Source organism: Sciurus carolinensis, chromosome 12 (assembly GCF_902686445.1).
Source record: "Sciurus carolinensis chromosome 12, mSciCar1.2, whole genome shotgun sequence".
In the NCBI taxonomy this organism is placed as follows: Eukaryota; Metazoa; Chordata; class Mammalia; order Rodentia; family Sciuridae; genus Sciurus; species Sciurus carolinensis.
The window spans coordinates 89265842-89289483 of NC_062224.1; the positions used below are offsets into that span (position 1 = coordinate 89265842).

The window sequence follows — 23642 nt, forward strand, 5'->3', positions numbered from 1 at the left end:
GCAGAGAACTTTGCTTCAGGGAGCTTTTCACCAGAGGGAAAAATGCCAGTTTTTACATATGTTTCATCTTTGCACCACACAGCCTGCAAACCTGTCTTCTGCCCCTTCTTTTTCCTTGTCACAGTGGAAGGCTTGCTCTAGCTTCTGTTCATGGCTCATCTCACTGTCTTGGTTAAGATTCCTCCCTTCCTGGCTTCTTAGAGATCTTATTTCCCTTTTTTTGTTGGCTTCTACTTGCTTATTAGTTTCTATCAGCATGTTCTAATCTGTCCTGTCAAAGAAAAAAAATCTATTAACTTCATCTTTCCGTTTACCTTTACTTTCTCCATCCTTTACTTCCTTAAATAAATTGCCTCCATATACACTGCCTCTTTTTTCATACTTATTCCAAAATCTTCTTAAATCTGCCTCCTAACCAACATGCTAGCTGAATTCTTCCTACTTTTCTGGTTGTTCTTTCTCCTTTGGCTGCTGCAGTGGCTTTTCTTGCCAACCCAGCTTCATCTCTTGATATTTCTTTCCCTTCCATTTCATATTCTAGACATAAGATTTTTTCTTACTTGTTTTTAAAATGCATTCTGCTTTCTTTTAACCCCCCAAATTTCATGCATATTGTTTCTCTAGAATGTTGTCTGTTATCCACTTTATAGTCAAATTAACCTTTGTCTAATATAAGTGTCAATTTAGAGGTCCTTTCCTTTAGTGGCTCTCTAAAGTAGGTTAGATTCCCTTATGATGTCTTTTTATCATTGTAACCCACATTAAGTTGTTTTTCATATTTAAATGTTTTCCTTATAAATTGACCATTATATCACCACAGTTAAAAGAATAAAAATCACATTTTTAAAACACATTTTATTAATTATTTTTGCTCATTTTTGTTCAAAATTCATCATCATTCCTTCATCTGCCACATTTCTTGAAATTATTAAACTGATGAATTTTTAAGTTGAATTAAAGTATTCCTGCAGTATACATTGTTTAGAACAATACCTTGCACAAAAACTGGATAGCCTTTGATATTTCTGTCCATTGACACTGTGAGGTACTAGAGGACAGTGGCTTTGTTTATTTAGCACTCTATAGATTTTTGAACTAAGTAAACAAATGGACCACAAAATGTATTAATTATTGGACATTTTTTAAAAATAGGTGCTTCTTGTATTTTAAGAATGCTCTAGTCTCTGACATTAGATAGCTATATGACTAAGAAAACTTCTCATTATTTTGACTTCAGTTTCTTCATATGTAAACTTCTGATTCTGTACTGTAACTAAGTCAAACAAAAAAGGTATAAACAAAATACTACTATTTTACATTCTACTTTTTCAAAAATATGCCCTCTCTGAACTGTGATTTTTACAAATGCATACTTTAACAGATAGTGCATACTTAATTCATTTTTGAGTTCTGTGAATTAAGTCAGTTTTATTCACTTATGCAGTTCGGAAGTTTTTCCTGCCTAGTTTTTGGGGTTCAGTAGAATCACACTAGTATTCCAAGTTATTTTAATTTTTTTTTCCACTATGGATCAGAAAATGTGAAATACCTGATTAAGAAAGAAAATATCACCAAATTTATTTTACTTTCCATTTTTGAAGAGGTTTTCTCATGAATTAGAAATCCTTGTGAATAGTGGTACACATAAAATAATTTAAACATTTCCTTCAAAATTTACTGATTTGAGAAAAATTTGTATATTTTCTTATTACACTGTAATTGTTCTCATTAAAATAAAATTAATTACATTTGTGTCAAAATTAAGATATATTCTTCCTGTAATATTTATTTGGTTTCTAGATTGTTGGCAGCAGAGTGTTTTTAAAATAAAGATATGGAGTCTTCTTTGCATTACTAGGAGATGCTAGAAAGAAGAAACAGTGTATTATCAGTCATCCCTGGCACTGATGCTTCTTCCTGACAGCAGTTCCCATCCTTTCACCCATAAAATCAGCATAAAATTGGCCTAACATTGCCAGATCAGATTGATTATCTAGAAAGTAATCCTCAGGGAACAGAAAATTCAGTCTTTGTGCAAAGTTGTAGAATTGGATTATTTATTTTTAATCCCTTTTGTTTCTTCTTTTGCAGTACTTATGAAAAGTTGCTACAAAGATGTGTCAGATGGGGTCTTAATATAACCACATAGCAGTAACTAAGTTAATCCTTTTAAAAATATGGATGCACATGATTCTAAAAAATTTTTGAGTACTGAACAGTAAAATTTATTTAATGACAACAGTAGGATATTTTCCACTAGATAATTAAACCAGTAGATGCTGTTTCTATGTACTCACTTATTCTTTCTCTGTAAAAAATAGAATACAGGGAAAAGAAAGGACTAAGTAAGGGATGAGTGCAAAGTGAGGCACAAATCATACTAACTAAATGCTGCTGTTCACATTTTGGGCAGATTATGAGAAATACACAAGTTAAATGTCCTCATTTGAAGACAAGAGGTGGAATTTTTTCTTTTTTGCACCTAGTTATTAACCCAAGAGTCCTTAACCACTGAATCACATTCTTAGCCCCCTCCCTTTTTTTTTAATTTTGAGAGAGGGTCTTACTAGGTTGCTTACAGCCTCCTTAAATTGCTGAGGATGGCTTGGAGTTTATTATCTTCCTGCTTCAGCCTTTTGCGGTGGGCTGGGATTACAGACGTGAGCCACCACGCTCAACTTAAAGACATAGGTGTAAGATACTTGCACAGACATTCTCTCAAATGTCTCTCAAAAGTTGTTTAAAAGGGATTTTAAGCTTTCACATTGAAATCCCTTAATTTAATTATTTATTAGAAAGAACTAGGCTATATTTTGTGTGATGATTTGTTTATGTGGCCATCAGTTTTTGTGTTAATTTATCAGCAGTAATAATATTTGTTTAATATTTCATGAAGATTCTATCACTTTTGTTTTATGAGACTTAAATCTGAACAGCTATCATTTTATGTTACTTACTGAACACATCATTTTGCCTGTCACTGAAACATAAATGGGTGTATATGTGTATTCCAATTGGTAATATAGTTATCCATAGGACATTAATGCCTGAGGATTTTTAAGTGAGTTGTATATAATACATTTAACTTTTATGTCAGATATGTGTACATTGTTTTACATGAGGACATAATCATTTGTTGTTACCTTCACATATTTGTAATGTATATACGTTTTAAATAATTTACCTATGCTAATTTATGTGGAAACTTTTTATTCCTTAATAAGTAATAAGTTTAGTTGTAGAAAGCTTGCTGTCTTTGCTTTTTAAGTTAAAATATTTGAAAAAAAAATTTCTGTTGAATTTACAAGCAATATTTTAGCAATTCACTTTTTTATTTACATGTCTTAGATGTTAAGGTTCTGAATACTTTTAATTGTCTGCCAGTTGAAAATACAAGAGGAGCCTGCTCATGCTAAAAATACTGCTAGCCATTCATTGAGTTTTGGAATTAGCGCTTAGGAAATTATGCATCCCTGAATTGTATTTTAAAAAAGCATGATGGAATAGTGGAAATAATGGATTAGAGCTGTAGTTTTCCTCTGACTCGATACATAAAGTGATATCTTTGACTTACCAAATCCTTTCATATAGGGTGGCATTCAAGTACTGTCAAATTGGCAAAAGTTTTATTGTGGGCTTTCAAAAGTTTCTTTTTTTCAAGAAATAATATTAACTCATTTTACCTTTTAAAACATTTAAAATATTCATAAGTTTATTTTTGACAGTTAAAAAATAAGTGTGTGACCAAAATATTTTCTAGTGGTAATTAAAATGAAGAATTTTATTTTATTATACTAAGTAAAAGAGAAATAGCATGTGGAATAATGGAAATGTAAAACTGGCGTGAATATATGTAAAAGAATGTTTATATATATAAATTTATAGATAAATTTTCAGAAATATCCTACAAATATTAATTTTATGTTAAAAAAGCTGTCTTCTACTTATCTGCTAAATTATCTATTATTTTAAAAGTGATGTATAGAGTTTAATTTAGTCTCTGAGGGCTGTATTGATTACATATTTACCACATTTATGTTTTAATTTCATATTAAAACTAATAGTTTTGCAAGTAGAGTTAACATTGAAAATACTCAAAATCTTAAAATCTAAGATATATAAATAAAAAAGTGAATTGCTAAAAAATGATTTTTTATAAACTTACCAAGTTATTAATTTCATTTGACCCTATTTCAAAAGTCATTAAAACCCTTAAAAGATTAAAATGTTTAATTTGATAAAGGGCAAACAATGATCCTGACCAACTATAAGTATTTGAAGAAAAATTTGCAAATTATAATTATAGTCTTGATTGTTGCTTTAAATGTTTTCCTTTGGCTCTTTTTAATGATATGTGTCAATTATTTGCAGATCCTGTGATATTGTGGAAATTCCCAGAGGACTTTGGAGATCAGGTTGGGACAATAATTTATAAATAATTAAAAATGTAATATTGTGATTATGATTACTATTGCTGCTGTTTTCTTGATCAACCTGAGGGAAGAAGAAGCATGTATGAACAATATGTAGAAGAACTGTTTTTGGAGTTAGAATAGATTAGCAGAGAAACTCTTATATTGAAAATAATAGGGCTTAGATATATACAGTTTCAACATATTTTCATACTCATACTTAATTCTGCATAGACATTATTTCTGTCTGTGTAGAATTAAGTATAACTGCTATAAATAAGTGATTAGTTCTTTCCTTATCACAGTAATATCCCAATTATTTACATTTAGAGGTTGAATTATCAATATTTTCTTATAGACAATTTTTATCTATAGCTTAATTTTCTTGAACAAGGCAGGATGAATTTATTCCATTCATGTTTTAAATTATAGTCTTCTATAGTTCCTTAAGTATTTAGTATTATCATATGATGAAATATTTTTACATGATATATGTAAATGGAAAAATATTAAAAATTTATATTACAACTTATTATTTTGAAGCTGTACTATATATAATATATGGTTAACAGTACAAATTTAAGTTTTTATAGAAATAAGTACTTTTTGCTGGATACCTAATGAGTAGGTTCCTTTTGTTTTAAAAGAAATGGGAGAAAATAGATGTTATCACTATTAAAATCAGAATACTATAAATTTATATAATCAGTTCACTGATACAATTCTGACAAATTACCAAACTTAAATCTGATAAAAGTATACCTTTAAAGCAATTCCTTTGGAAATAAATATACAGATGCATGATTTTTTGAATATATGTGGAAGTATGGTGTTTTAGATGAAAGAAATCCAAAAAAAAAGTCACTTAAATGAACATGTTAAGCATTAGTTAGATCTAGTGCAGACCTTGACAGTGGTTTCAAATAAAAAGTAGATTGGTACTTTTAATTTGGTTTTAGTCCTTTGGAGAAAGGATAGATTTGTAAATACCTTAACTATATAAAAGAAGTCCCTGTGGTGAAAACATGATTTGGAAATAAGAAGCTTAATTGGATATGTTCCCAAGTAGTATATAAAGAATAGAGTCTTGCTGACTCATTTTACCATTCTGAAATGTTCTTTTCCTGGTCTTCTCAGTTCTTTCTTGCCTACTGACCCAGGAACAAACCCCCTTTTCAGGTCTTTTTGTTATTTTTATTTTTACCTCTTAAACTACCCCTGAGAATTTTTAGGTGATCTGGAGAGTCTTAACTGGACTCATATATGAGTGATAATATACTTGTTGGGTTCAGTGGTAGAAGAAAAATCAGTGAGATCAGTTGTGGTTATTCTTTGTAACTGGTAAAGTGATGCTTGGAATTTTTCAATTGAAACTGAATTGTTGCTTTGTTTCTAAAATTTGTGAGGTCAACAGAACATCAATAAGTCCTCACATACTTAGTGAAATACAAAAATAATTAACCATGTAATGGTGATGAACATCCATAACCCCAGTGATTTCAGTTCACAACAATTCTCAGTCTTTTTGAGAGTTAGGGCTGAAAGGTGTTTTAGTTACCATTTTGTCTACCTACCTCACTTTACATATCGAAGAAGCCATGCTTTATAAGGGGCCTAACACAGTTGTGCTGTGTGCTTTTTGGTTAATGTACTTAATACTACAGAAGCTGTAAGTCATGTGTATGTTACTCACCCTTATGATCTTCTTTTTTCCACTTGCTATCCACTTTTGTTCAAGAAGACATACTACAGAATGTGTAATTTTACTATAGAAATAAATTGTATTAGAGTAATGGCTGGGTTTAGTTGGCTAGAAATGTACATTTCATGTGATCTAAGTGTTAGTTTATGTTGTTCAGTAATTTGATACATTTGGGAAAAACAAACTCAAGTAGAATAAAATGTGTGCTTGTGCTATACTTAGCATTTGCTAAATCAGAGGATTATAACTATTTTCATTAAGCCAAAATTATAAATCTTAACAAGTTTCCTAAAGATTTGTCTTAATAAAGTGAATTTTAAGAAGAATTTATCTATTTATCTGTATATTTATTTATTATTTTGCAGTATTAGAGATTGAACACAGGGCTTTTCTCATGAGAGACAGTGCTCTACCACTGAACTACATCCCATCCTTTTAAATTTTTTATCTGAGACAGGGTCTTGCTAAGTTGGGATCCCAGCCTGGCCTTGAAGCATGTGGTTCTTGCCTTCTAGGAGTCTGTTAGGGAAAGGAAGGTTTGGGGGACAGGAAGATTTGGGCTAGACATAAGAAGTCAACCATTTGGGGCTTTAGTTTTACCATGAATGCATTGTTGAGATGCTGATGGTGAGGAAGAAAGCATGGGAGGTTGTCGGGGTTTCCAGGACCCCCAGCCTTGGGCACGGTCAAGATGGCGCCTGACGCTGAGCCAAAAGCGGCCAGCTATACAGTAAACAACCAGCGAATTCCAATGATTGGCTAGTTAACGATGTGATTAGAGCATGCCCCCCTCGTGTACCTATTCTATGCTTGCAGCTGTCTGCGGTTTACCTCGTGTGCCCCCCCCCCCCCATTGGTTGAAGTGTATATAAGCCTGGTGGGTGGGAGAGTAAGGGGGCGGAAGAAGCTGGGGGCGGAAGAAGCTGGGAGTGCACAGAAGCTGAGAGAAGAAGCTGAGAGAAGAGAAGCTGGGAGTGCGCGGAAGCTGGGAGTAAGAGAAGTGTAGGAGAGGGGCTGTGCATAATAAACTTCCAAAGCTTCAGACGTTTGTCGTGTCTCTCTCTGCGGCCAGAGGGAACGCGATAGGAGGTTATTGTAAGCCTTATTTGACCACTGAGTTATTTCCCATAAGTTGTTCCTCTTCAGATAAGAGTGATGAAGGAGGACATCACCATGCATCGTTACATAAACAAATGTCATACCTATTGTATTGGAAAGATAGAATGATAAAACTATTTCATATTCAAAGCTGAGGTAGAATGATAGAGATATTAGAATGTTAGTCCTTGTATTTAGTTTTGAAGCCTTATGTTATTTTTTTCAGTAATATAGATTTGAATTTGAGTTCTAACCTAGTCAGTTATATTCTTTTTGCCATTAGGAAAGTGTACCCTGCTATGAATGACATAACACTTACTTCATGGCATTCACAGTAGGATTAAGGTCTGTAAGAAACAGTAGAGTAGGCCTGGCTAAATTTCCTTCACATCCTGTGTACCTGACTTTTTTTTTTTTTTTTTTTTTTTGTGGTAGTTTTATTTTTACTTCCCTTTTCCATTCTGATCCTTCTTTTGTTTGGTTCAAAAATTCAGTTTGAAAAATAATTCTTTGAAAACTTACATGACCACACCCACTAGTCCATAACTTCTTTTATATTCCTCTGTATTCTATAGTTTTATTTTCATTCCTTTATACCTTCCACCTCCTCCTCCTCCTCCTCCTCCTCCTCCTTCTTTTTTTTTTAAGATGCCTCTATCTTCCTTGGGTTGTAAGTATGTTTCTTGAAAGAAAGGGGGAGAATCTTTTCATTATCAGTTTCCACATGTAGCAGAATAGATGGCACATGGTAAGATGTGAATAAATGTTCTTTGAGTGTCTCCTTGAGTGAGTGACGGATCAAAGGAAGTTGAATAAATTCAGGATAGCTTATCTTAATCATCCTAGAAAAATAGGAGGCAGGTAACCTACTGAAAGGGATGTGAGAGTAGTGTGTAAACTAAATTTAGAAAAATTTTAAAAGAGTGTTATGAAAAATATAATAGGGTTTCATTAAAATTTGAATGAAAAGATGTGATGTGGCATAAGGGTTAGGCAGTTGGAAATTTTGTGGGTCTATGATGACTGCTTGTGATGGGTATTTGATCTATGTGCTCCTCCTCCCTCCTCTCATCCCTATGGAAGGCTTAAAAACAATTTAAATTTTAATATGTATTGACAACCTGGTAAATGCTCCCATGATAGGTGACCAAAGTTCATTTACAAATATTTGTAGAAAAATGCATATTATGATTATTTTAATAATAATATTAATAATTCCATTCATTAAGCAACTTTTGGCAGAAATGATCTGGAAACAGTTTGTATTATAATTATAAGTGAATGGGAGTAAAAAGCTACCTACTGTACAATAGTAGCAGAGCATTTTAAAATTTAACCTTCAGCTATATCTTTATAGTTAGTTTTATCTATAGGCAGATAAAAATGAATATATTCTACATTGTACACAATTTTCTTTTTATGTGCCACAGTGTCTAATGATTTTTTTGCATGGTTTAAGAAGAAGGACTGTTTTTAATTAAAGATTTACATATTCATTAAAATACTTTTTATTGATTTTAGAGATTTTGTCAAAACAAATTTTTTATGACTTGAATTTGAGGCACATTGATACCTGGGAATTTTATAAGTTTGTTTCTTATATCAATCACGAAGTAGGTCATATTCAGAAACAATCTATTAAATCCTAATCTCAAAATAAATATTTCAACACTTGTGAATTTTTTAAAAATCAAAACTTTGTACTCATTTGATCTTGATTTTGTCATTTTTAAGTACCATTTGATTATACCAACAAAAGATAATTTAATTGCTTCTATGTCAACTATTGTTTTTGAGTAGAAAAAATGAAATGTGTTAAAATAGTTTTTAATGTGAGAGAATAAATTTTTATTTCATTTTTTAGTAAATATATATACATATTATATGTGAATGCACTTTTGAGACAAATGATTTCTTAATTTTAACAAAATAAAATTTCATAAAGAGATAATGGGTAATTGTAAGGAAATTATATCGTAACTGGTTGCTTTGATTCATGTTACAAAAATTTTATCAGTGATCTGTTTTATTCACCTTAAAATATCAATTATTTCTTATCAGTTTACTTTGTAGTAGATACACACAGTATATTTTTGGTATATTGCTATGTCTAAAAAAAGAATCATAAAAGGTAGCAAGCCTGAAAATAACATAAAAATAAATCTAAGATCAGATTTATTGTAATTATATTTTTCTATTTAACCAAGCTTTATATAGACCAGTTTTATTTCTTTTACAGGTGCAGTGTTGGAAAGCTCAAGGCAAAACATGATCACTTCTTATTTTATATAAATGCTCATTTTATATTTTGTGCTGATAAAATAGAAAATTTTATTGAAAACAGGGAAACTAATTTGGAAAAAAATGGTGATATTTTAGAAATTTGTTTTATGAATGACCTGGGTATTTTCTGGAAAACAAAACTATGTGATTTAGCAAATTTTTATTGAAAAAAATATTTTTGAATACATTTTAGATTAAATTTTATTTGAAAACCCCTGTAACAGTAATCTTAGTTTTCTGCTGAAGGATGAAATGTTTTATTTTAATGAGCTCTTAGAGGTAGGGTTTTTTATGTCTATTTTATGACAGTAAAAATATTATATTTTAACTGGAAGGCCCCATATTTCTTCAGCAACCTATAGAAATTAAATAATATATGATATAGATTAAAATAAATAAATGTGATTTTACAGAAACTTACTTAAGCATATGACAAAAGTAAAATTAGAATTTAGTTCTATTAAAGGATTCTGAGTTTTTGAGAGTGGAGTAGAGAAATGATTTTTCCAAGGTAACTAAGATAGCATAAGCTGATGAGTCAGAATCAATTCTTCCAAAGTCAAATGAAAACAAGTTGAACATAATATTATGGGAACATGAAAGTCTCTCTTCTAGTTCAAAATTTTATATTTATTTAAATTTTTCTTTACTTTTAGTTTGAAAAGAAACTTAGTTATGAAACAAAAGGATGGAAACAAGAGTAAGATGTTCAGATGTTACTTGATGGAAATGAGGTCTCTTGAAACTCACATAAAGTTACTGTTAATTCACTATATTACTTTGAAATAATTTTGTTTATTTTAACTATACTGCTTTAAAAATGACTTTTAGGGAAATTTTTAAGAATAGGTTTAAGTTGAATGGGATTTCAGAGGTATGCTAGTAATTATCCATAAATTGCCATCTTACTTTCATATTTAGTGATTTCTATCTTTCCTTTCCCTTTTCAATACATTATTAATATATAAGCTTTTTAAAGGAAGTATTGCCAGATTGCTCATCAATGTTTAAAATTTAGGCCTTAAGTACAACTTGGAAAACAAGTAATCATGAAAACACTCAACTATTAAAAATTTTAAGTTTAAAAATATTCTGTTAGCTGAAAGTATTGAACTTGATCAACATATGGTACCAGGGAGCCTCATCCCCGCCCATTCTTTTGTTATCTCGTTATTGTTATAAGGCTTAATAACAGTTGTAAGCCATAGTTCTGGATGTGGGGGTTAGTCCACCCTGGGGAGAAGAGGAGGAAACTGCAGTGTGGATTATGGAAATATGGATTGATCTAAAAAGAGACCTCTGGTAAAAGAATGGGGCTCAAAGGAAAGCTAGGAGAAACTAATGAAAAGATGATGGAATATGATGTGAAAATGATCATTTGAAATCTTTTCTTTCATTCCCAACTGCTGTGTTTTAGAGAAGAGGAATGCATTTGTGTATTAAGGGAAAGCTAAAAGAGTGCAGATGAATAGTATTATTTATTAGATATATTTTCATTTTGATTCAGATAAAGTATGTGCATTTTAATAGACTTTGCATATGTTGACATTTTAAATATTAAAAATGTAATGTTAGATATATTTCATAGAAATGTTTTAAGTAGTGCATACTCGGTCTTCTTTAAATAGACCTCTAAGTTTAAAAATTGACTTCATGTTGTTATAATATTTATTAATTGTGACTGTTTTATTTAAAATATTAATTATTACTTTTTAACTTAATTTTTCAAATGGGCAGCTAAATGTTTATGAATATGCATTTTTTAGATAAGTGATAATATTGCAGTTTAGCTTGATTAGTACTGAGTGATACTATCCAGCTCTATTCTAGCTTGTTTGCCCAGATAACAGTGCAATCTAATGGTCATTTTTGCAAAATACAGACGCAAGGTACATGTGGCTTGAACTCATTTCTGGCGTGCTCATATATAAAGGTTGTTCCCTGATTCTAAAGTTTGGGAAAAGTTAGACTAGGAGAAATTTAGCATGAGAGTATAAAAGTAAAGTTTTGGGGAAGAGGGTGTTATTTTGAAGGAGGATGGTATTTTCAATTTTGCATATGTCAGGTATTCCAGAAGAATATTTTCTGAGTTGTAGGAAACCTCTGACTGGAGTTAAGGAGAGAATTATCACATAGATTTTACTTGTGTAAATGAACTTTAGAAAGGTAAGGTTTGGGAAGATGTAAGAATATCAGAAAACATCTGCTTCTATACACCTCACCTCATGATAAACCTGTAATGAGAAATTTAGTTGGATAAACATACCCTGTAACTTTTACATAAATATTTTGTTTTGAAAGAGATGGAGAGTATATCTGTCTTGCTCTTTCAGATCTTGATAGACCCAAACTGGCTAGTTAGGATCATTTAATGTGTTTTGCATTGCAAGTTGCAGTGGTTCAAAACTTTTTTTTATTATCCATGGAGTTAAATCAACAAAAAAATGTGACTTCGTTACTTATAGGTTATGGAATATGAAGGAGGGAGAATAATATTAAATAATTCCAAGTTTGGAACCTTGGGTCATAGAAGGAACAGCACATGAAATTGAACACAAGAACTTGTTAAAATAGGCACTAATTTGCCTATTTGTGTGACTGGAATGAATGGGGCTTGAGGTTGAGGCTATTAAGGTTTTGTGGGCCAGATTAAGAGCTTTGGTTTATGTTCTTTGGTGGTTGCCTATAGGAACTAAGTGATAACCATGAAGGGTATGTAGATAAGCAGATTTCCAAATACTCTATTTTGTATTTTTGGTTAAGTGCTTGGATAGGAGAACAGGAGTTTGTTTGAGATATGGAGACTAATTAGAAGGCCATTGCAGAGGTTGAAAAGAACTGTTGAGAACTGGAACAAAGGAAAGGTCAAAGAGAAAGTTGAAAAGGGAATGAATTTGAGATTCTTTCTTTTTTTTTTTAATTTAGAGAAATAGATACACAAGATCTACCCTCTTAATAAAGTGTCCCCTCTTTCCTTCCCTTGGCAACTACCATTCTACTTTCTGCTTCTGTGAGTTTGACTATTTTATATACTTCACATAAGTACAATCTAACAAATATTTATTCACTTAGCAAGATATCCTCAAGGTTCATCCACCTTTTTTGCTTGTGGCAGGATTTCCTCCTCCTCCTTTCTTTTTTTCTTTTTTTTTTTTTGCTATGCTGGAGATTGAACCCAGGGTCTTACATATGCTAGGTATGTACTCTACCAGTGAGCTACACCTGCAGCTGGATTGCCTTCTTTTTAAGACTGAATAGTATTTCACTGTATGTATATGTCACATATCCTTTATCTATTCATCTATCAGTGGAGATACATTATTTCCATTTCTCTATTGTGAAAAATGCTGCAAAGAACAGGAGGGCAAATATCCCTTTGAAATCCCTATATTGCTTATTTTGATAAATACCTAGAAGTGGAATTGCTGCATTATATGGTAGTTGCATAAAGAACTTTTTTCCATGCCTACTGTCCTACTTTTTATGCTCATCAACAGTGTGTAAGGGTTCCAAATCCTCTATATTCTTTCCAACACTTCTCTTTTGGTTCTTTTTGTTTTGTTTTTTTGATAGTGAGTAACCTAATAGTTTCAATTTGTATTTTCCTCACAATTAGTGATGTTGAGCATCTTTTTCATGTAATGGTAGATATTTGAGTTTCTTATTTGAAGAAATGTCTGCACAAGTTCTTTGCCCAGTTTTTAATCAGGTTATTATCATCATCATCTTGCTCTTAGGTTATAGGAGACCCTTATACAGTTTGTATACTAACTCCTTAACCTATATATGGTTTATGAATATTTCCTCCTATTCTGTATGATTGCCTTTTCACTGTTATCATTTTCTTTGCTGTTTAGAAACTTTGGAATTTGATGTAGTCCCATCTTTCTGGGTTTGCCTTTGTAGCCTCTGCATATATCCATGCATGCCTATATCATATGTAAAGATTGGTGGTACATTCAGGTGATCATTGCCAAACCTCCATCAATGTGAACTTTCCCCTGTGTTTTCTTCTAGGAGTTTTACACTTCCAGTCCTTTTAAGTCTTCAATTAATTTTGAGTCCATGTTTGTTTTTATTCTCTGACTTGTGAAAATACCATTTTTCAAACACTGTTTGTTAAAGGGACTTGTGTTTTCTACATTAGGTATTTTTGAAAACTGTTGAAGATCATATGACCATACACATGTGGGATTATTTCTGGGCTTTTTTCTGTTCCATTCCTCTAGGTGTTTATGTCAGTATCATACTATATATTTTTTGAAATCATGATGGGTGATGCCTCCAGCTTTATTCTTTCAAAAACGGCATGGTATTGGTACCAAAATAGAAAGGTGGATCAATGGTACAGAATAGAGGACACGGACACAAACCCAAATAAATACAATTTTCTCATACTAGACAAAGGGGCCAAAAATATGCAATGGAGAAAAGATAGCCTCTTCAACAAATGGTGCTGGGAGAATTGGAAATCCATATGCAACAGAATGAAACTAAACCCATATCTCTCACCATGCACAAAACTAAACTCAAAATGGATTAAGGATCTCGGAATCAGACCAGAGACCTTGCATCTTATAGAAGAAAAAGTAGGTCCAGAGCTTCAACATGTCGGCTTAGGACCAGACTTCCTCAACAGGACTCCCATAGCACAAGAAATAAAAGCAAGAATTAATAACTGGGATAGATTCAAACTAAAAAGCTTTCTCTCAGCAAAGGAAACTATCAGCAATGCAAAGAAAGAGCCTACAGAGTGGGAGAAAATCTTTGCCAATCATACTTCAGATAGAGCGCTAATCTCCAGAATCTATAAAGAACTCAAAAAACTCTACACCAAGAATGTAAATAATCCAATTGACAAATGGGCTAAGGAAATGAATAGACACTTCACAGAAGAAGATGTACAAGCAATCAACAAACATATGGAAAAATGTTCAACATCTCTGGTAATAAGAGAAATGCAAATCAAAACCACCCTAAGATTCCATCTCACCCCAATTAGAATGGCAATTATCAAGAATACAACCAACAACAGGTGTTGGCGAGGATGTGGGGAGAAAGGTACACTCTTACATTGCTGGTGGGGCTGCAAATTAGTGCAGCCACTCTGGAAAGCAGTGTGGAGATTCCTTAGAAAACTTGGAATGGAAACACCATTTGACCCAGCTATCCCACTCCTTGGCCTATACCCAAAGGACTTAAAATCAGCATATTACAGAGATACAGCCACATCAATGTTCATAGCTGCTCAGTTCACAATAGCCAGAATGTGGAACCAACCTAGATGTCCTTCAATTGATGAATGGATAAAGAAAATGTGGTATATATATACAATGGAATATTACTCAGCCATAAAGAATGATAAAATTATGGCATTTGCAGGCAAATGGATGAAACTGGAGAATATCATGCTAAGTGAGATAAGCCAATCTCAAAAAACCAAAGGAAGAATGATATCGCTAATAAGTGGATGATGACACATAATGGGGGTGGGAAGGGTTAGTGTTGGGGTTGGAGTTGGGTTTAGGGAGGGGGGCAGGAATGGAGGAAGGAAGGACTGTATAGATGGAGGGGAAGGGTGGGAGGGGAGGGGGGGAAGGGAAAAAATGGCAGAATGAATCAAACAACATTACCCTATGTAAATTTATGATTACACAAATGGTATGCCTTTACGCCATGTACAAATAGAGAAACAACATGTATCCCATTTGTTTACAATAAAAAGAAAAGAAAAAAAAAAAAATTAAAAAAAAAAAAAATAAATAAATAGGACCACTGTTTTCTCACCTGTAGAATAAAATGTCTAGTTCATGGTAAAGGCCCATGATTAATCAGCTTGCTCAAATTTGGATATTTGAATGTGATAGTCCCAGGCTGACCAGGCTTATTTTGACCTTGAAATAAAGCAACCCTGCACTTTACAAATTCAAAAAAAAAAAAAAAAAAAAAGATTTGTTTGCATATTTGAATCCTTTTAATTCCACCTCAATTATAGGATCATGGTTTTTTTTCTTTAGTTCTATAAAGACTGTCTCTGAAATGTTAGGGATTTCATTGTAGATCACTTTATATATTATGGAAATATAAACAATGTTAAGTCTTCCAGTCCATAAACTCAAGATGTCCTTCAATCTGTTTGTTTTAAAATTTCTTTCATCCATCTTTTTTATATTTAAGGGTATAAACCTTTCACTTCCTAAATGGGATTATTTTCTTAATATCCATTTCAGATAGTTTGTATATAGAAACAATTAATTTTAATCTTTTGATTTTTGTATCCAGTAACTTTGGCTAAATTTGTTTATTGCGTTAGTTTTTTGATGGAATCTTTTGGGCTTCTTATGTATGAGGTATGTCATCTGTGAACAGAAATAAATTTCTTTTCAATTTGAATGCCTTTTATTTATTTATTTATTTTTGACTAGTTGTTCTGACTGGGACTTTTACCATTATTTTGAATGGCAGTGGCAAAAGTGAACATCATTGTTTTCTTTCTGATCCCAGAGGAAAAGCTTTTAGTTTTTCACCTGTAAGTATGATGCTAGCTGTGAACTTCACATTATTTTGAGGTAATTTTCCTTCTCTTCCTAGTTTCTTGAGATTTTTAAAAATCTTAAAACATACTGAATTTTGTCAAATACTTTTCTGCATCTTTTGAAAGTTCTCTAAGAAAGTGAGTATAAGAGGGCTGAAGTTTCTATATTAGAAAATTAAATGGTGATGCTATTAAAGACAAAAAGTTTTAAAGAGGATAATTAGCTGAGTCTTTGAAACAATGTGCTTCACTTCTTCAAATATTCTTAAAATATTAATAGTTGCAAATGTAAAAAACAAAAAAGTGCAGCCTTGGGAAGACATAGGGCATTGCTAATACTAAGAAAAACCTTACCTTATACTTTCCCAAGCACTTTACTTTTGTTAATTCATATAATTTTCACCGTAAGTCTATAAAATAGATATTAGTCATCATCTCACTTTATAAATAAGGAAACTGAAGCACAGAGAGGTCAATTACTTGCTCAAGGCCCCACAGTTAATTAAGTTGCAGAACACTGATTTGAACCAAGGCAATCTGGACTCAGTGTTTATACACTTAACTTCTGTACTGTTCTGCCTCAATAATAAAGGCACCTATTCCTGGGCATGCTTAAGCATTGTGTTGAAACATTTCTTTACTATATGAATTAACTTGTCTAAGCCTCAGCATGCCTGTTATTTCATAGATAAGGAAAAGCTATGTGTGTGATTTTATATAGCTATGAAGTAGCTACACTAGACTCTAAACCGAGCATTCAGGCCAGCAACCTGTTTTTATCTGTTGTGTATGATGCTGAGAGTAGATTTCCCACTGAGAGGGAAGGGCTCAAGATGGACCTGGAAAAACACCAATAGAGAAGGCTTATGGAGAAGGAGTTGTGTAGTAGTCTGAAAAGAAGTGACCAAGATGGGAAGAGAGCTAGAAAAAGAGAACATGGACCTCTAAGGAAGCTACTTGTGAGCTGGATGAGATTAGTCAGAAGCATTGGTTTCCTCAGGGTGGAATGCTTTGATCTGTGAATCCCAAACGTTTCTTATGTAGTAGACACTGAATAAATGGATGCTCAGTTAACGAGTGAAGTGCCACACATTACAAAATTCAGATGTGATAGGGGATGGAGAAAAGACTATTTGTGTGTAGATATGCACAATTACTGGCAGCGGTAGCCTGAGAAGACTCAAAAACAAAAGATGATAGAAACATGTTGAGTGTAGATCATACTTTCAGGATGTTTACTGTGTAACGAACTATTTTACTTTGTAGGTGATGAAAGGTCAAATCAAGCTTTACATAATTTGCCTTAATCTGCTTTTATAAGTGAAGTGGTCTTATTTTTATATTATTCCTTATTTTCCCTACATCCCAATAAAATAATATTTTGTAAAGAATAGAAGATTTGAGATAATTTCTTCAGGAGAATTATTAATTAACTTAATTTAACTGAGAAAGCATATCAGGTAAAATGTTTTAGGACTTCTCATATGTTGAGTAAAATCCTTTAAAAGAGACTCAGGAAACTGCTTTCTCCTTAAGGTCCCTTGTGCCAGAGTGGCCTAGATTAGGGCTGAGCAAAGCTTCTTGCTGTTTGGTAAGGACTGCTTGATGGCTTTTTGTATGTAAAAAGAACCAGTGTTCGTTTTTCAGTTTCTTATAGAAAGAGTTCTCCATTATAAAAACGAAGAACAAAATTGGCACCTTCACTTAGAGTCTCAGCAAGAGGCCAAAGATTACATCAGCAGGGAGTGTGAACTAAATTTTTATTTCAAGAGGTGGGTGTTCTATAATAGGGGCAGAATAAGTTTGCAACACGATAGCTCATCGTATTTCTGTTTAGAAATACTTAAACTACTTATAACTTCAAATTAAAAATTATGGGCATGTGCATTTTTTATAAAAGAAAAATCTTGCATAATTTAAGATCACCTAAAAATATAGAAGGGAAATTGGAGCTCCTAGATTATTGAGTTTTTTACTTCAGCTTGCTGCTGAATAAAACCTGAATAAGTCTTTATTTTAATTATTAAGTACTTAGTTCCTGCTTTAAGTTGAAGGGCTTAAAAAAGTCTAATAAAATTTGTTGAATAAAGTTGACCCCAGTATGTTTGCCATCTTAGCTAAAGTTTTCTATTTGGCCATCAGATGCAGACAGCTTTGATCCATCTACAGATTCTCACTGAACCTAAGCTAATGAAATACTTTCTCAATTCTTTGTCCATTTTTATGAACCTCGTTTAACTTCATCCTGCCTGTGTTACTCTAGTGTTTTTTACTTGATCTGATATAAACTTTTTCTAAATGCAGCATGTGATTTTTTTTTTTTTAGATTTTAAATACTTCAAATCGATTTTGCTCAACTGAGAATCAATTTAAGTTCTCATTTAAAAGTCTCTTGAAAGAAATTATATGTTTGTGGTATAAATTTAATATCCTTAGTAGTAGCAAACAAGCATAAATGCAAGCAGTAATATATATATATATATTTTTGCTCCAGGGCTTAATTTTAAGGGAGGAGAACAGTCTAGGGCAAGTAAGACTCATATTTGTGATTACATATTATCCTACCTCTCCTCCTACTATTTGTCAATACTCTGCCACTTTATTTTCCAGAAATATAACTGGTTGAACTTTGATTCTGAAGTATTGGTTGAATAATCTTAACTTTTCATGTATTTGAATAATACCCATCATACAGAGACAAAATAGGCCTCAGATATAGGGAACTGCTAATTATAGATTACAGCCTGGGAGAAAAAAAAGAGCAAAGCAAAGCACATAGGGTAGGGCATAATGCCTTTAAGCTTCAGGTTGTGGGTCTACCATATTTTAATACATAATTATCGTAGATTTTATGCCAAGTACTTTTACAAAAAAATTGGGGTGCAGCCATTATGGAAGTTTTAAAACAATTTTGTGCTGATATTATATAAAATCATTTTTACTAAACTGTCTTTGATGCAAGATTGGGATGCATGGAATCATTGTTAATATACCATGGTGATGATTATGCAGTGAAATATGGAAATACTGACTTTACCGTTTGCTAACTGTGTGACTTTTCACAAGTTTTTACCTCTGTGTTCCTCAATTTAATATTTTTCTTATTTAAAAGAGAATGAAACAGTGTTGTAAGGATTAAACTAGATAATATGTGTAAAGTTCTTAGGTCAGAATTTGGCACTCGCCAAATAATTTTGGCAATTATTTTATTGTATTTTATCTAATAAGAGGCTAGAAAAGAAAACTTGTATTGATTGCTTTAAATCACATTTCTCTGAAATGTCTGTCAGGGGAAATTGATTCTGATGGTACTGAACAGTGTCATTTCATGTGCTCAGTTTTATTTTTTCTCAGTGTGAGTGGTGTGTCAGCATTGGTCAGGCCTTAAGGAAACTCCAAGTTGGACAAGTGCTTGAAGATTTTGGAGATACATTTGTTCTAATTGATCATGCCAGTTATAATAACTAGAACTTTCTGACTGAGTACTAATTTCATCCATCTGTCTGTTGGCTACTCAATCACATATTGTGACTGCAATAATAGAAGTGGAGGAAACTCCCAACCTGTGTCTCTGTAGTGCCCTTCTGCCTCCCTTCCCTCCGGCTGCACTTCTGCCAACTTTCACTCTTTATTTCTTTACTCACATGTGATGTCTTCCCTTGGGACTTCTGACTGTACTTCACCAGGAACAGCCCTCCCAAATTTGGTTTGTATAACTGTCTTCTGAACTCCCTGGTGTTTTTCTCATTTCTCCCCATTGCTCTTATTACTCTGTATGTTGCTGAGCTATGATTGCTATTCACACATTGTATATTTATAAAATCAACATAAAACGTTACTCATGTAAATAAGTTCACCCTGAGTTTGTGAGTGTATGAGTTAGTACTGATTAGATTTTATACTTAAATAGTCTTCCTAGAACAGTTGACTTTTTGTGATTTTGTAATTGTAATTTATTTACTGTAGACAAGGCCTCCAAATAATTGATGGACAATCAATTATGTTTTTCCAAACACTCAAAATATATAATAATAATCATTTCTGTGGGTGATTTTCCAGACTCCTGAGCCCATTAGGGCTCAGAGATATAATAAATGTGTCATTGCTTCTAGAATATGAGCCATTTATTTTTTCACACCTTGATGCATAGACACCCTGATTTAATCTCAAAAACTAAAGGTCCTGTTATTTCTTAAAATACCTCAGACAAACCACAAGATTCCTGCATGGTTTATCATAGGAGTCACTACTGAAGCAGTTTAGGGGTGGTTCTCCATAAGGTTCCAGGCAGGACCTGAACAAAAATAGGGAGGGATAATTGTAAATTACTATTCTGAAATATGTATCTCTGTGCCATCTGTTGCACAAAAATCAATTTTCTAATGTAAGTATAGGGAAATGAAGAGAATATTTGCATGGCTATGAAGAAGGAAAGAATATGAAGGGTTCAAATATGAAAAGTAGAGAAATAATATGATCATTAAGACGGAGGAAAAATTAAAAATATGTTAATGAAGAACAAAGAGAAGTTACAATTCAAGAAAATATAAAACATGATTTTGGAGTAGAGTGCAGTGGTAGAAAGAGGATGTTTTCAAAGGGTACCTTTGGAACATCTTTTGCCAAGACAGTTGAGGTAAAGGGATAATTTGAGATTATAGATGAGTGAGAAATACTTCCATTCCTTAAGGTGGCCAGTGCTTTATGTGAGTTGATATTTGATTTTTGTTAAGTGAATAAGTACATGAATGAAAAAGGAATTTTATTGGCCTTCCCTTAAGTGAAAAATGTCTGCTGACATGGCTCTTTGAAGAAATGTTTAATTCAAAGGAAACAGTCAATATGTTAGCCCAAAGCTTCCTGAACATATTGAAATAATAAGATATGCACATTGTATGACAGTGTTTGCTTCTATTGTGTTGGTTAAAACAAGTAGTTGGATATTTTCAAGTATATATCTATACATTGATCTATGTCTACATCCCTACACAGCTATATAAAATGTATGAAAAATCTTCAAGGGAGGTAGATAAGTTATTCAATAAACACTTTATCATTTTATAATCTCAGTGTTAAAATTTTGACATCAGGATACAGGACCTTTAATGTTATAGTAAACTCAGTAAATATTCGTTTAATAAATAAATATCTTCTTCATTTGATTTAGTAACATGAGTTGTTAAAACAAGTAGCTAATGAAGCTAACAATTGTTAGTATTTTATTTATTTTGGTTCATCATAGTTATCACTACTTAAGGATTTATTTTGATATAATTTTAAATGCATGGAGTATTGTTTCCTCTAATTAAGTTCCCAGTACTCCCTTACTTTCTCCTGCTCCTTATTCCTTTTCCTATACTCTACTGATCTATTTATTTACACTTCTTAAAAACATTATCGCCTTGTGGATATGCATAATAATAAGATTTATGTAGTATGTTCATATATTCATATATGTAGTATATTCATATATTCACTGGAAAGTTAGGTCAGATTCATCCCATTGTTTTCCCCTTATCCTGTCCATCCTACCTCCCCTTCAATCCCCTTCTTCTACTCCCTGATATTTCTTTTGTATTGATAGAATCTCCCCCTTCCCAATTTCTTTTCTCTCTCTTTCTTCTACCCCCTAATTTTAGGTTAACTTCTGCATATCAGAGAAACCATTTGACCCTTGACTTACTAAGTCTGACTTATTTCATCACTTAGCATTATAGTCTTCAGTTCCATCCATTCACCACCAAATGACATCATTTCATTCTTTTTTTATGGCTGAGTAATATTTCATTGTATATATGCATATATCAAATTTTCTTTATCCTTTCATGTGTTGAAGGACACTTAGATTGACATTTGGCAAAGTACAGCACCCTTTTATGTTTAAAACACTAGAGAAACAAGGCATAGAAGGAACTTACTCAGCATTGTAAAAGCTATAGATTACAAATCCAAGGCCAATATCAGACTGATCAGAGAAAAACTGTGAAAGTACTTTCTCTACAAACAGGAATAAGACAGGGATACCCACTTCCACCATTCCTGTTCAACATAGTCCTTGAAACTCTAGCCAGAGCAATTCAGGCAAGAGAAGGAAATTAAAGGAATACAAATAGGAAAAGAAGAGGTCAGATTAACTACTTGCTGATGACATAATCCTATATTTAGAAGACCCAAAAATTTGTACCAGAAGACTTCTAGAGCTGATAAACAAATTTAGTCAAGTAGCAGGATACAAACTCAATATACATAAATCATTTGCTTTTCTATACTCCAGGACTGAATCTGCTGAAAAAGAAATTATGAAAACTATCCCATTAACAATAACCTAAAAAAAAAAAAAGCCTAGGAATTAATTTAATGAAGGATAAGAAGGACCTCTACAATGGAAACTATAGAACACTAACAAAGAAATTGAAAAAGTCCTTAGAAGATGGAAAGAACTTCCATGTTCTTGGATAGGCAAAATTAATATCATCAAATTGGTTAGGTGCATTTTATATGCCTGGCATTGTCCTAATCATTTTACGTGGATTTACTTGAACCTCACATAACTCCTTAAATCAGTCCTTATTTAATCCTACAAGATAGATACTAATTTTTGCCCATTTATTAAATAAGGTAACTTAAGTACCTAGCCAGTGGATTGCAGAGCCAGCATTTAGATGGTAGCTGTTTAATACCATAGCAGTGTCCACTGAATCACTCTAAGTCACCTTGTGTATGTGGCAGTGTGCATGCATATCTTCTCTCATCATCTAATCTTTTGAGTTTCCCCACCCTCCATAGCATTTAATTGTGGGTGGATGCCCTGGTAGCTGATAAATTGACTGATATAAAACTTGTTTCTTTGAAAACCTGAAGTGTTTTTCAACTTACGTTATTTCAACTTATCTTGATTTAAATAATCGGTTGATACTCATTTTTTTTTTTTTCTTGGAAGGATACTAGGGGTTGAACTCAGGTCACTCGACCACTGAGCCACATCCCCAGCCCTAATTTGTATTTTATTTACAGACAGCCTTACTGTGTTGCTTAGCACCTTGCAGTTGTCAAGGCTAGCTTTGAACTCTCCATCCTCCTGCCTCAGCTTCTGGAGCCGCTGGGATTACAGGTGTGTGCCACGGCACACAGCTCATTTTTAAATACCCTAGTATCTAGGAATGGATTTAAATATTATGGGCAGTGTCTAGTGTTTTTAAACCTATTTCATTCAGTCTATAAAATGTTACCAGTTATAATAGGAATGAATGAAGTGAAGAGTAGTTACATTAATCTGAGGGGGTGTGAAGTTCCATGGTCAAAAAGATAGGAAGCCCTTCTAAATGTCTTTTTCATGGAGTTGGGTAACTGCTGTTCACATCTTTTCTTAAAAGTGAGGGATAAAAATTTAACTCATTAAGTCTCAAGTTTTTCAGTTCTATATAGGAAAAATGGTTTGAAATGGGTTAAAGGCAGTTTGTAGTGGAATTTTTGACAAAACTCTGAAACCCTTTTGTTTTATATATCCTTCCATGCATTTAAAATGTTTCTTTTTATTAAATTAGCATTTTATATATAAAGTATAACACATCTCGTGTGTGTGTGTGTGTGTGTGTGTGTGTGTGTGTAGGTA

At 32.6% G+C, this 23642-nt stretch overlaps 1 protein-coding gene across 2 annotated transcripts in view; it reads left to right on the plus strand.

The window, feature by feature from the left end:
• The window catches only part of Dennd1b (DENN domain containing 1B), a 238633-nt gene that overhangs the window by 68520 nt on the left and 146471 nt on the right, over positions 1-23642 (plus strand). For both annotated transcript variants that reach the window (XM_047520713.1, XM_047520714.1), the window contains exon 3: positions 4372-4415. In XM_047520713.1, coding sequence (XP_047376669.1) covers positions 4372-4415 — 44 coding nt within the window. The remainder of the gene's footprint in view (positions 1-4371; positions 4416-23642) is intronic.